Genomic DNA, 14,268 nt, shown 5'->3' on the forward strand with positions numbered 1-14,268 from the left:
GGAATTTTTTTATACAGTTTCTTCATACTTGAAAATTTAATCCGTAAGTTTTAAAAATTGAAAAAATCGAGTTATTTTGTTCGCGAATATGTTTTATGGATATTTTCATATGAGAATGCATAAATTTGCCTTCGTAATAATAATCGAGTATTATTAAAAAATTGCAATGACTTATTCTTTATCTGTTCATAAATAGCTAAAAGTTCAATTAAATTTTTGGAGTATTTAAATAAATAGTGCGTATAAATACAGTTTGACAGTTTTGATTTGATCACATGCACATCATAGTTCTGTGAAATTGTAATAAGAAGATATATTTTACTGCTTTCTGGATAATTATTCTGCAAATTTATCTTTTCTTTAGTTTTCCTTATGCTCTTTTATTATATATCGATATATATATTTTTTTAAATTACGCACGCCACAATGAGATTTTAATAAAAAATAATTCCAGTCTGATTGCCAGTAATTCGTTGAACTATTCTAAAACTCTTCGAGAACGATTTCTCGCAGCTGCGGGAAAACATTCCGGTGAAAGTTCACGGTTAAAGTTACTGAAGAAGATTCGCCCCCGTAGCGAATAAACTTCGTAAGGAGATCTTCCTTTTAACTTTTGACTCCTCAACCGCTCTTTCTTCAGTGTAATAAATATTTGTGTGCATATTTGATATAAAAGCAAACTATACGACTCTTTGAATATTTTTACTAAAGAAAGAAAAAATATTTTTCAAAGATTTAAATGATATTTAATATATATATATATATATAAAAAGAAATGATAATTTACTTGAAATGATGAATTCCTTGTACATCCATTTAATGTCTTTCAAGACTCTGGATCTTCTGTCGCTACTACCACTTATACATTTCGACCTTTTTCTTCAAACTCATATATCTCATCGATTCTTATCCTCTATATTCATTTTGAGTCGTCTCTCCATTCGCTACGGTCTGCCAGTGCCGCGCTTTTTGCTTTTTCCCTTCGAAGAGTACTACTTTTCGGTAACAAGCGCCAAACCGCGCAGGGTGGAGGCGATTAAAGTTGTTTTTCCGAGAGGCCGAAAGAAGCCGTTTGTTGTCGTTTGTCGTGTAGCCGCAGAAAGAGAGGAGAAAATAAGAGAAAGTTGAAAAAAGAGAAAGAGAGAGAAAGAAGATAGTGAAGCGACCGAGAACTGGTCCAGGCAAGAGAAAAGGGGTTGGGAAAACACGAAACACGATTCACTGTTTTTACGGACAATCCGCTCGTAAAACTTCCACCGGAATTCGATTTGAAACTTTCCGCGATCTCATTTGTATTCTTTTATTCAATGAATCGTCCGTTCCATAGTTGCGCGGTCAACGAGCCGGATAATCCGACGATATATCGTGAGTATCAGTGATAACCGCGGCGATAACGCTGATGGACGATTTGTTTAAGCTGGCAGGGCTCTTTCCAGATTCCATTTGCAAATTTGCATCTAAGATTTGTATTCGAGTACGGTTATTTTAAACGTGAGATTAAAACCGTGTGAATCTTTCTACAAGACCTAAAAATAATAATTTTTAATTGATGCGACACAGATTTATCTCCGCAATTTTTTGGTAATTTAATAAAATTGATTTCTTCGATTAAAATTCCAAGAGATGATTTAAAGAATGTTAAAGAAAAAAAATTTTGAGACAAAATGTGCTCTCGTATTACATGTAATTGTAAACAAACGTATCAAGTAGAACGAGCATCTCGAGATACTGAAATTTTTAAATCAATAAAATAAACGGCATTATTAAATCAATTATATAAATGACATAATTTATTAATTAAAAAAATTGATTCGAAAAACCATCATCTTACTCCATTTTTTTACGTTTGCCAGCAAACGTCAGTTTTGATGGAATCGGTATGCTTTTTGGGAAAGGAGGATATAACGAGGACTGCTCTCGCGGATGCGAGTTTGTTGGAATAATCGAGGTACGTCCGCTGTTGCTGCAATTCGAGATTGACGCAGCTTACGAACGGGTAATTAATACGAACGGTAGTGCAATTATATACGCTGGTACATTAATTCGGCGTAACGCTCGCGCCGACAAACCGGCGGTGCAACGGGCGAATCAATATTTTATTCGTAATTTGTCACTCGCTCGCTCGTTCTCGTTACACTCGCTACCTGTGTGTGTGTGTAAATACGCGCACGTGCGCGCGAATTTAACGACGAGACCAACCGCGGAGTGGGCGCAATACGCGATTACCATTCAGGCAGGAATTAGTTGCAATAAATCAATCCGAAAGGCGCGAGATTTTTTCGATGGATAGGGCACAACAGCGTCCACATTGCAAAACAAAAAGAATCGAACTGCGAAAATTTATAGAAAAGGACTCAAATTCGAAGTTCTGTTCTTTGACGATTTTCCACATTAAAATTCATAAAATTCAACTAAATTTTCACATTAAGAGTATAACTGAATATTTCTATAGAGATTTTTATATAAAGATAGAATAAAAGAATGAGCGTCGAGAAAAACTGTTTTGGAAAAAACTCTAAAATTTCGATTGATTGGGGAAAAAGCTAATGAAAATTTCTTTTTGATCTCACGAAATTTTTATATAGACAATCGAGCAATATATCACATGAGTAATAAAATCAGTAATCTTTGTTATGAAGTATTTTGTGATATAGTGATATATAATAAGATATATGAATTTTTAATGTCTTTTTTCAAAACTATATTTGTCTTTTTTTAGACATTAGGCCACGATGATGCGAAAAGCATGAAAACATGAAAGTTACGAACTCGATTGGATTCCTTATGACCTTATGACGTGCTTTTCTTTTCCTTCGATCTAAGCGGTTTTTTTTTCATAATTATGTCGACTTATTTTCATAGAAACAACTCAAGTAGTACACATTGGTTTTATACATTTACAGTTTCCTAAACCGTTATAAAATACGATACGTTTAAGAAACATATATAAAATATTTCCTAATATAAACCTGATATGAACCCGATATGAACCAACATGCGTACAACCAGGAAATTAAAGGGAGAAAGGGAGAGTCTCTCGTCGATACTAGTTTCAAACGACACGAAATTTTCGAGGACACGACTCGAATAGTTCGCGTGATTCGTATCGCGATTTCTATATCGAGGTCGCTCAATTAAGTTCTCTCCCTCTCGCGAGCAGCGGCTTTGTATAAAGGGTGAATCCGGCAGGATCTAATGCCAGCGTTTCCAGGGGTAATTTATAGCCAGCCATTGTACTTCGAATGGCTCTCTCCCGGTATCACCGAGGATGCCAGGGAACGGAAAGGAGGGAAAGAGACAGAAAGACGCAAGCGGCGGAGGAGAGTGTGCAACAGGAGAGAAAGGGAGGTAGGATCGACCATTGCAGATATGTCTGACAGGCTAAAAGCTGCGGGGGTTGCGAGAAGGTCGGGGTGAGGAAACAGTGGCTGACTGCCTGGGCTCTACTACTGGCAACTCGGTAGCATTGCGTATTGTTTCCCATTCTATTTGCTTTACAGTCTCTCGCTTCTTTCCGCTTTACTTCGCTTTACTTGCGCGAGCGCATAGATGTGCATGTGCATACGCATTTGCGTGCCCGTGTGCTTCTTCCATTCGCCTCGCCGTCTTTATTCAGCCAACGATGCCTAGGATGCAGTGATACGCAGAGTATCGTTGTATCTCCAAGCTGTTAAATAGTCTTCAGTTGTAAGGCAAATTTATAAATGACGTTTTCTTGGTTTGATGCTCTTTAAATTTGAAATTTTTAATGAAAATTTACGATCGAGCTACAGCAACGCAATTGCCTTTGTGACATTTAAAATTAACATCTACGTGATAAGGCAAATGATCCAATTACTGACGGAGTCTCAAATACTAAAAATTTGATCTTAAATACATTTTTTATTATATATAAATTATATTATTATATACTAATTGTATTTAATTTTATTTGAATCGATTCTTAAGGAGTTTGTATATATTATTATAAAATTTTATTAAAAATTAAACTTCAATATCTTCTAATTAAAATAAAGCATTTAAAATAGATTTTTAATATTTGGAGCACTGTCAATAATCAAGCAATTTACCTGTGCAAGTTATAAAAAAAAATTAATAACATAGAGGATGACATGGGGATAAACAAACGACTGTATAACAGAAATGACAATTGAAAAGTTGCTGAAACCGAGTAGCTGTTACTTTTTAACAAAAATTGGCAGAAATGAAATGAATCAAATGCCGTATTGTAAAAGAAATCCATCGTTTTTATTAGCACAGTGCAAAAAAAAATGTACAAATATTAACATGTGTAAACGTAAGTATTATAAAAAAAAGATCGATATTATTTGTATGGCCAGTAGTAGAAGTCGTCGCTGCAGTCAGACGCGAATCGGGCATCTCCGCCCCGGTTAATGAATGAGCGCGACGTGCGGCGTTTTTCCGAAGCGAACATGGCATACACGTGGAGAAGTTCGCGTCCATGCATCTGTCATACGCCCGATAACGATCGATACTGCATAGCTTCTTTAACTCATAGATGAGTCAGAGGATGCTGACATGCAGTCGAGAAATTGTCTTCAGTTAACGTTGGCGATACTCAAGCCGCACGTTGTCAAATCCCCGTTCGCTCTCCAGGTACGGACTTAACCTCACTTTCACGCACAGATGTAGGTTAGGGTGCGCAGGAACGGTAAACAATCCCGCGATTAGCTCCAAGAAAATGACATTTGGAGGATTTAAAAATTGACTAAAGTCTGCATTGATTTTTCAGAAGATTCGCGATTTAATAATCGACAATAATTTCAAAGTTGTCAGATCGCGTAGGGCGACGATATCTCGCGAAGAGGCCGAACTGTTTTACAAGGAGCACAAGGATAAGTTCTTTTACAACCGCCTCTTGACTTTCATGTGTAGCGGCCCATCCGATATTCACATTCTAGCGCGTCAGGACGCTATTGCCAAATGGCGACAGTTGATGGGCCCTACTAAGGTCTATCAGGCGCAATATAGTGCACAGGATACTATCAGAGGAACGTTTGGCCTGTCGGATACCAGAAATGCCACACACGGATCTGGTAATCATTCATAATATCGAACGTATTCTATGAAATCTTGTATTAAAACAAAGATGTATTATTTGGCTGTAGATTCCACAGAATCCGCAGAAAGGGAGATAATGATATTCTTTAAAGACTTTAATATAAAAAAGTGGCATGATAATGAGGAAATATTTTATAACTTGGGAAGACTTCACTTTGATCCGACGTCCTTTGTGCACACCATTGACAAGACTTACATGCAAAATGAACAAGTTACAAAATAATCATGTACAACGTTAATTTATTAAATAAAATATTTATATTTTTAAAAGGAGATATTCCTATCTACACAATTGCTAGCAAAATCCAGACTGTGCTTGTATGAAAATAGTTCAATGTATCTTTCTCTGTTTCTAAAGAGTATTTTTCTTTGTTTCCAATTTTTTAACGCTAGACGTCAATCGAATCAAGCCAGCCAATTTTTCATGTATATACAAAATTGGTTAGTTTGATGAGAAATGTGTACAGTTTCCACCATTATGTAATAACAAAATACAATCAAGTTTGTCACATTGGATTCTCGAAACAATATACAGTATTTTGGATTGAAATACGGGACGGACATAAATATTATTAAAGGTACGCGTTACATTTTGAGAGTAAAGCAATGCAACACTATGCATTTATCTTCACATAGACTTTTGGACGCGAAAACACTTTGATCCCCTCTTCCAGTTTATTCAATTGCTTCTCTATTTCGATCTTGCGCCTTTGTGCTCTGAGAGTATCCGTTTTTATGGGCATCATGTTTAATTCGTTGACATAATCTTGATAATCTGTATTCCAGAAATGTACAGTTCAATAAATTTGAATAATCCAATGTTAACATTTAAAAGCAAATATGGCTATTGTTCAATTTTATCGTTATTATACCAGATACGCACTTTTCTTTAATAATCGTAGCGTCTCCTTGCGTTCATGATCAGGTAAAGGCACATGACCCTCTGGACAATCAGACTGCAATGCTTCCGCTTTGGCTTTTTGCTCCTTTTCTTGTGCTTCCTTTCTCTCTCGAAGATATCTGAACAAAAAATTGATAAAAAAACTTAATTAAAACTTGTGATTCAATTATATATATATATATATATATATAAAATTAATATCTAATTTTCTATTATTATAGTACACTGTGGTGTATTATATTTCCTAAATTTTATTTTACTCTTCTTTTTTTGGAAACACTATTAGCATTATTTGCATCATCCTTCTTTTACATCTAATGAATGACAAAGATAAAATAACACAAAAAGCGTTTTCTCGAACACACCTTTTCTCTCTTTCATTCACACTCATAATTGAAGGACTTTGTGTAAAAGCGAGTTAAATCCATATTTTATAAATGTGGAGAAAAACTCTAAAGACACAAGTATTTATTGAAATATGTTACCATCCGGTCATTTCTATGTTCATGAAAATATGCCATCTTAAAAAAAATGTTGATATTCTCAAAATCTTATAAATAATGAACATGAAACAAGATGCTGCCTATCGTAATGTTAGCTCTTTTGTTTAAAATATATTTTTTCCTTTGATATTTTTTTATAAATACCAAAGATATTCTAAATGATTAAGTTACAGAAAATATAAAAAAGAATCAGAAAATTTTTCAATGTCGTAGTATAGCTAAATAAAACATTTCAAAAAATGATATGAGTTATATACAACACAAAAAAATTGAAAAATAGGAAAGATAATAGAAAGAATTAGTTTAAAGTCAGAGAAAATTGAAGAAGTTTGTCTTACTTAGGTACAACTCCCTTGCGATAATTCGGAGGTGGTACACCATTGTTAAGTTGTGTCATCAATTTATTAGCAACAGAAGTGCGTTCTTTATTCAATTTGATAAAATCGATCTCTTCTTTAGGCGCCGACGATGTAGAATTTTGTAAATCGATTTTCTGCAAATCTTCGAGACCATGCGTGTCACCTCTATCCACAGGAGAATCAGATTGTTTCTTCGAAATCTTCTCCTCTTGCTTATTTAAATCGCCATTTGCTGTTTCATGTTTTGTAACTTTGCTTGGATATCTGTTAAATCAATTAAAAATCAGTTTAAGAAAATAGCTCTCTTAGATAAGATCATAGTTATTACCAATTCTATTATTAACATTATTAAATTCATAAATCACGTTAAAAAGATTATTTAATTAAACTTGTTTAAAATAAAAAATAAACACCAATTATATAAAAAGACAAATTTAAAAGCAGATAAAAACAAATCAGAAGTATTAAGAATCACATTTCTGAAATCCTTTTTTTACTTATTTTTACTTTATCCTATATAACATGATTATATTGTTATTATATACTGTTTAACATTAAAATTTATATATGTTCCAAAAATACTTACCGAATAATACCTTCGGAGTATATACTTTCCAGTTCATCTGTATCTAAAGTCTGGACTCCTTGACTTTTATATTTGACAGTATTTTGTATATCCACATCATTTACAGCGTTATTAGACTTGTGCAAGACATTTGGTTCGGACAAAACCTGTGGTTGCAATTTCTGCTGAATCTTATGCTTACTAGTCCTCTTTTGTCTACCTGACATGTTATTCATTCCTGGTTCAACAATCTTTTTAGTAGCAGCATGCTTTTTATCGTACTCAAATGCATTGGTCCCATTCTGTGCTTGTTCGTCAATTTCCACCTTTTCAGTTGATGTTCGATCAATATTACAGCTCTCTGTGCGTTTCTTTTTGTCTCGAATAGTAACCACTTTTGCAGGCACATTTTGATACTTGTCTGTAGTCTTGTGATGCTTGTGTAGTTGTAATTTTTGGAACTCTTCCACCTCTTTGCTTGCTTGGAAGCATTGTTCCATTCGCCGGAGGTTTCTTACGTTTTCCTGAATAAAATTCTTTCTTCTGACTGGCTCTAGCAGCAATAAGCAAAATATAACGTTTAATTCACAATATAATAATTGTTTCTTATGCACTCAAATTTAAACTATTTCTATCTGCAGCTCTTTATGAAATAAAATCTATTCTTTTGAGCTCTTGAATGATTGTTCAATAAAAGATGTGTGATGTTACTTACTGGGATCAGGGAAAATGCCCTTCAACGTCGTTACTTTCATTTTTTTTGACAAAAATTTGTATTTGTCACTCTGCTGCACTTATAATTTACATTTCGGAGAAATAACGTTCCGGGACATCTGATTGATGTCTTTTTACCGCATAATTTTCTTCGTTTCGCACATACGTCGCTTTCCTGCCGTTACCACATAAACAATTTTGTTTACATACCGGGCAGTAACTGCGTATAACCCTAATATGCAAAAGCACGCCAGTATCGCCAACATCCGGTGTAAAACATTTCACTCATGACGTGAGTCGATCATGAAACATCTTTTTTTATCGACGGATGATTATGGGAGATGTCTAACTCAAATTTTTTTTGTAAATTTTTTTCTTTTATTATAAACTTTTTACTCTGTGCGTGCGTGCGTGCGTGCGTGAGTGCGTGCGTGTGTGCGTGTGTGCGTGTGTGTGTGTGTGTGTGTGTGTGTGTGTGTGTGTGTGTGTGTGTAAACTATCATTGTACATATATTTTTTAAATAAAAAGTCTTATACAATAAAATGTAATCAATGCTATTAAAAAAACAATATAACAATATATAATATACGTATGTATAGTACAATATAATAGTAATTGTAATATATTATTTAAAAAATTTTGTATTCAAATTTTATATTGATAAAAAGTAATAAAAAGTAATAGGAGAATATAGATTGGTTTGTAAAAACACCTCTAATTAAAAATGAGTCTTATTAGGTCACAGTTGGATCTTCCTGCTAATATTTCTTGTGCAATTTTATATGTGTACTTTACACTTTTTATAATTTTATATATCTTCTAGTTCATTTTTAAATTAAATTGTAACAAAAAGCTATTTAATAGTAATATAATGGGATTACTATATGTAAGCATTATTTAAGTCTGTTACTCAAACATTCAAACTGTTACATTATAAGGGTAAATGTTTAAAAAATAAAACATTTAATATAAACATTAAAATTTTTAATATTTAATATTAGGGTATCCACTACCAGTTTTAATTTTTAAATCTTGTGTTTGTGTGTTACAGTACCACCGCAGCTTCGTGATTGAGTATGTCCGTTCGTTGTGCATCGGTTCGGTAAGTCGTATAAATCTGTTCAAGTAGTATATTTTGTTTCTATCAACATTGTTTTCACAAGTCCACAAAACATTATTATTTAAATTATTAGTTAGTTTATTGTTATCTTACTGCTTATATTTCTTACAAGAAGAAAGCATTTAAAACATTTTTTAATATTTATTATAATGTAAACAATTTTTGTGAATTCAATGATCTCTTGTGGAAAGTTAAACAATGCGATTGTGAATAAATGTTATTAATAGAGAAGGAGATGATATTATAAAAAGGCATTTACATTTGATACAATAACTTTGTTAATAATCAGCATTTTTAATTGAAAATTTAAATGACATTTAAATAACGATTACATTTATCAAATTATTTTTCAATAGATTCTAGACTCAAAGTTATGACATATTTATTAAATTTAATATTATTTATAAAAATGTATCGACACTTTATAATGGGCCGAAAAGGAACAGAAATGGTGGTACGGCCCGTCATAAGAATAAATTAAAAAAATTGATTTTAATTTTAAAAATACATGGAATCGATATCGATTCCATTATCAATTTTCTCTTGGACATAAGCAAGATTATACTAAACAAATGATTTCATAAGTTATTATTAGAAATTGTCATCTAACAATGGAAATAATACAAGTAGCTGTAATTTTAACACAACCCATAAGACAAGTAGCTGTAATTCCTATACGGCCCATTTTCTTCTATTATGTATTTTGTACAAAACCACAAAATTCTATTGATATATATTTATATAGGAAACATATTTTACTGATATTTTCATGAAATAATTTTGTGTGTACGAAAAACAATTTTTTACTTGTATGTTGCACACAGCAATTTAAAAAAGAAACAAGAAGCATTACGTCATCGTTAATCAAATAGTTAAGTAAATGCAATGAAATCACATTTTTAACTACCGTGGGAAAAAATTCTACACAGATTTAAAAAATGCTACAAAGATCTATAGTGTTCCAACTGTAGCATTTTTTATAGATTTTTGTAACATTTCTTAAATATGTGTAGAATTTTTTTCGCTAGGGTACTTACTTAATTCTTTAATAGAGTATTAGATAATATATCCACACGTCAATGCGTCTGCGTTGAATATATAACGGTGAAGTAAGATATCGATGCACTTGCCAGCTGTAATAAATTTTTTTTTTAATTATTTTTATGTATCTGGTACAATACATTCGATATATGTTTTATGATAAGTGATATTTCTTACTGATGCAAAACAATTTAGAGATGCTATAAACAATCCTCCCACATTCAGACCGAAAGCTTTGTTGCCCATTTGTAACAGGAATAATATTATCTTCTGTGTATGCAATGGTGCTATATACCAATCAACATTATATCTATGAAATGGCAAGAAATTGATGATTCTAGACTGTGATATAAACATATAGGAATATAAATATACAAAACTCGAAACGTTTAGAAAAATATAGCAGCGATTCTAGACTTATGGACTTTTTAAGCTATGTATATACAAATGTTTATTTCTATTAATAGGTACTAATACATTGTTGTAAATATAAATATTAAACTGTTTCTTACACGGTGGAAAATATGTGATTATTGTGATCCGTAATTTCTTGTCCAGCATAGTTCGCTAGAAACATGTATAAAAGTGAGATAATTACAATTATGAAATGTATTATGATTTCTTCTTTGCTATTTCCATCTGATACGGATTGAAAAACCTAAAACAAAATAAATAGAATATCTCATCAAGTATACAATATGGATGCTTTTAGTACAATATTTATTTTAAAGTGTTTTAATTAATATTAATTATACGGAAGTATTAAGAAAATTGATTATAAAAAAAGTTGATTATAAAAATTAAAAAAGTATGTGTGTGTGTGTGTGTGTGTGTGTGTATTTCTATGTTTTTAATTAATTATGTAAACTTATTCTCCAGAATTGATCTTTAGTTGATATTAAATCTAAATATTACGATTTGCATCTTATTTGTACAGAACATAAACAAAAACAACAATAGAAACTTACTCGATAAAGATTGAGGCTTAAATTAATCACACCAACCGCTATTAATGCGAAAAACGTTCTTTCAAAACTGGACATGAAAGACTTGCAGAACCTTCAAGTATAAGGAAATATTATTACATGTATTATGGCAAGCATTACCAAATTAATACCAACTCCATAGCTTTACGATGTACGTCTACAGCGTAAATAATCCTTTTATAAGTCACAGTTTCGTTCTCAAAATTATTGTGTAAATTGTTAATCGTCATTGCTCGTTCAATCCGGTAGCTATAAATAATATATTTGTCAGGATTATAATTTTTTTGCATTTAAAATAATCAACACAATTTTATTTTCAAGTTAATTTTTTTATACGTACGTTTATTTTCTTACCTCGCAATTCTAAACATTCCACAAGCATATTTAAGATAACCGATGAGCATCGTTCCTGTCGCTATCGTTGCAATTCCCCCTACGCAAAACGTTGTATTCACGTATAGCAATATTAAATAACGATATTTGTCTGGATTCGCAAAGTGCGCAGTCAAGAGTTGCATCAAGAAATCTGATCGAGACTCATTTTTGGGTTTAACAATGTCGAGAATATATGGCCACATTGACATCACTACAATAGTAGGTAGAGCGACGAGCGTAAATACTAAAGAGCACAGTAATTATATAAATCACTTTGGTACTATCAATTTGTTATACATTTTAAATTTAGATTTTTGTTGCAACGTATTTGTAAAAAAATAGACGCATAAGTACTTTCATCTTTTGTCTTATTAAATTTTTTTAAAATTTTGATTATTAAAGTACATTTATAAAGAACTGTGACTATATTTACAAAGAAGCTAGTAAGTGAAGAAGTATCAACTATGATTGAAGCTGGATGTCTAATGTATTTTGCATGTGAATCTTAAATATATTTTCAGTTTTATAAACTGCATGCTGAATATAATCGGTCTTAAAACGTAAATATAAACTAAAGCTGGAAATACTTAATATCACAAATTAAGTTAATAAGCCAATTTAATAAAGGTGCTACAAAATTATATATAAAATATTAGGCACCAAGATCCAGCTTCGTAGTTGACAATTCTTTACTTACCCGTGCGATTACATTTAAACGGTCTGATTTATATTATTATTATTTAGGCGAGAGTTGCCAAATGCGTAACACTTGAGTTATTTATTTCGCATTTGATGAAGTATTGGATGCAAATTAAAATTAATATAATATATTTGTGATGTTTCAAGCATTTATTATTACATGTTAAACTTTTTAGTAAAAATAAAATAATTTGTTATAAATTTTTCTGTATTATGTTACGACAAATTTGTTTTAGAAAACGGGTTGCATAAAATGTATCTGTGAATTTATTTTTTCTTAAATTGTATTGTTTCAAAAACGTCAAATTTATTAATTAAAGTAATTAAATATCCAAAAAATTGTTAATTAATACATATTTTATTAATAATTTATCAAAAAAATGATTAAATATTCAATAATTGATAAATAATAAATACGAAAAATTAAAGACGTTGAAATAAAATGACTTGAATTTACTTTTTACTAGTTATTGTGTTTTTATTTTTATTATATAATAGTTTTACTATTATCGCTTATTAATGTTATATTATTATTATTTGTATTGTAGTAAAGTGGTGTAATGAGTTAAGAAACTTGATAGAACTTATAAGAATTTATAAAACCGATACACATGCAGCAACTCTTCCCTACACGTCCACTTCTAATTATGTATTTTAATTTAAATGTTTTTATTTATATAAAATGTGATAACGATATATCTTTATATAAAATAGTTCAACAATTTAATTGTTATTAATTTACTTAATTTTTTAAATTGTATTTAATAAAAAGTTGTTTACATACGTATAATTCTAGCTGTATAACGTTTTGTATTGCTTGCATATCTTTTCATAACATCAATTTCGTTTTCGTCTCTAAGCTCGTTACAAATATGCTTAAGTTGCTCCAATAAACTTTTTACCTATTGTGTCAACAGTATTTTACTCACAACGCTTCTCGTTGTGAAGTGGAAAAATGGTTTGGCAAAAATTATTGTACAAAAAAGGAGGTATAGTGTACATACATTTATATCAATGCATTTAACTTACGGCTTGACCATTAATTAAAAATGAATTGTATTTAATTATAAATACAATATAAAATAATATGAAAGAGAATACTGTGATGGCAAAACCAATTGTGAATTCCGTGATGAAAAATATGATAAGCTACAATCAATAATTGTATTATAAAATATTTTATAATTAACAGCTTGTATATCTATAATCATTATATTAATATTTTCAACTTTATTATATTACGTATAAAAAAATAATTATAGTAAATTTTCCTATATAATTATTTATATTCTTTATATAATCAAATGTATTTATATTATATAATATATTTATACTATATAATAATCATATATTTAATGCGACAACATTAAATATATATTAACGGTTTACTTAATATTACAATTAACGCGTACCTGGTATATGACAAAACTTATCAGAAGCCCAAAAAGTAAGATCTGTTGTAAAAAAACGAGTTTTGATTGCTTGTAGGGCCATAAACCAATACTAAGCAAAAGAATTCGATTTAGACTAAAATGTTGAATTTCTAAAGAAATCATGTCTTTATAAGTTAAGCAGTAAGACGCGTCTGACTGTAAAATGCTAAGAAAATTTTAGATATGTCTTTTTTTATTTGTTTCTCCTAAAGTTTCTCGCTTTTTCTAAATTTTAACATCAATTCTATAATTTATTATAAACGCATAGCTAATAATCGGTGTGAAATAGTAATATGAAATTTCAAATATACTGCGTGTAATTTCGTATATTCGCTCGGAAGGAGATAGGTTATTAAGCGATCAATTTGACGCTGTAGAAAATTCAACGGATACCCACAGAAAAGTTTCTACATAAGGCTTCAGAATTGTTTGCGCAAGCGCAGTCACCTTATTCTATTCCCATAACTTTATATGCTTCATTTTAGTTCG

The 14,268-nt window shown here is 30.9% G+C and overlaps 3 protein-coding genes across 4 annotated transcripts; 1 reads left to right on the top strand and 2 right to left on the bottom strand.

The window, feature by feature from the left end:
* The first annotated feature begins 4,420 nt into the window (after positions 1–4,420).
* LOC105198324 (nucleoside diphosphate kinase 6) lies at positions 4,421–9,548 on the top strand. Of its 2 annotated transcripts, none has more exons than XM_039455533.1 (3): positions 4,421–4,617; positions 4,754–5,057; positions 9,177–9,548. In XM_039455533.1, the coding sequence occupies exons 1-3, from the start codon at positions 4,540–4,542 to the stop codon at positions 9,197–9,199; spliced, it is 405 nt and encodes a 134-aa protein (XP_039311467.1). In that variant the 5' UTR covers positions 4,421–4,539; the 3' UTR covers positions 9,200–9,548. The 2 variants fall into 2 exon arrangements, with proteins under 2 accessions (XP_039311467.1, XP_011163313.1); XM_011165011.3 differs by lacking the exon at positions 9,177–9,548 and adding an exon at positions 5,130–5,353.
* On the bottom strand, positions 5,322–8,408 carry LOC105195387. Its single transcript, XM_026136045.2, has 5 exons — positions 8,126–8,408; positions 7,432–7,963; positions 6,825–7,109; positions 5,966–6,102; positions 5,322–5,857 (listed from the first exon to the last, which is right to left on the bottom strand). The coding sequence occupies exons 1-5, from the start codon at positions 8,163–8,165 to the stop codon at positions 5,697–5,699; spliced, it is 1,155 nt and encodes a 384-aa protein (XP_025991830.1). The 5' UTR covers positions 8,166–8,408; the 3' UTR covers positions 5,322–5,696.
* LOC105206941 lies at positions 8,681–13,949 on the bottom strand. The gene is made up of 10 exons (XM_026136053.2): positions 13,759–13,949; positions 13,376–13,495; positions 13,131–13,248; positions 11,627–11,891; positions 11,408–11,521; positions 11,255–11,345; positions 10,799–10,944; positions 10,464–10,596; positions 10,283–10,378; positions 8,681–9,242 (listed from the first exon to the last, which is right to left on the bottom strand). The coding sequence occupies exons 1-9, from the start codon at positions 13,900–13,902 to the stop codon at positions 10,322–10,324; spliced, it is 1,188 nt and encodes a 395-aa protein (XP_025991838.1). The 5' UTR covers positions 13,903–13,949; the 3' UTR covers positions 8,681–9,242; positions 10,283–10,321.
* Positions 13,950–14,268: the final 319 nt, after the last annotated feature.

Source organism: Solenopsis invicta, chromosome 12 (assembly GCF_016802725.1).
Source record: "Solenopsis invicta isolate M01_SB chromosome 12, UNIL_Sinv_3.0, whole genome shotgun sequence".
Taxonomy (NCBI): Eukaryota; Metazoa; Arthropoda; class Insecta; order Hymenoptera; family Formicidae; genus Solenopsis; species Solenopsis invicta.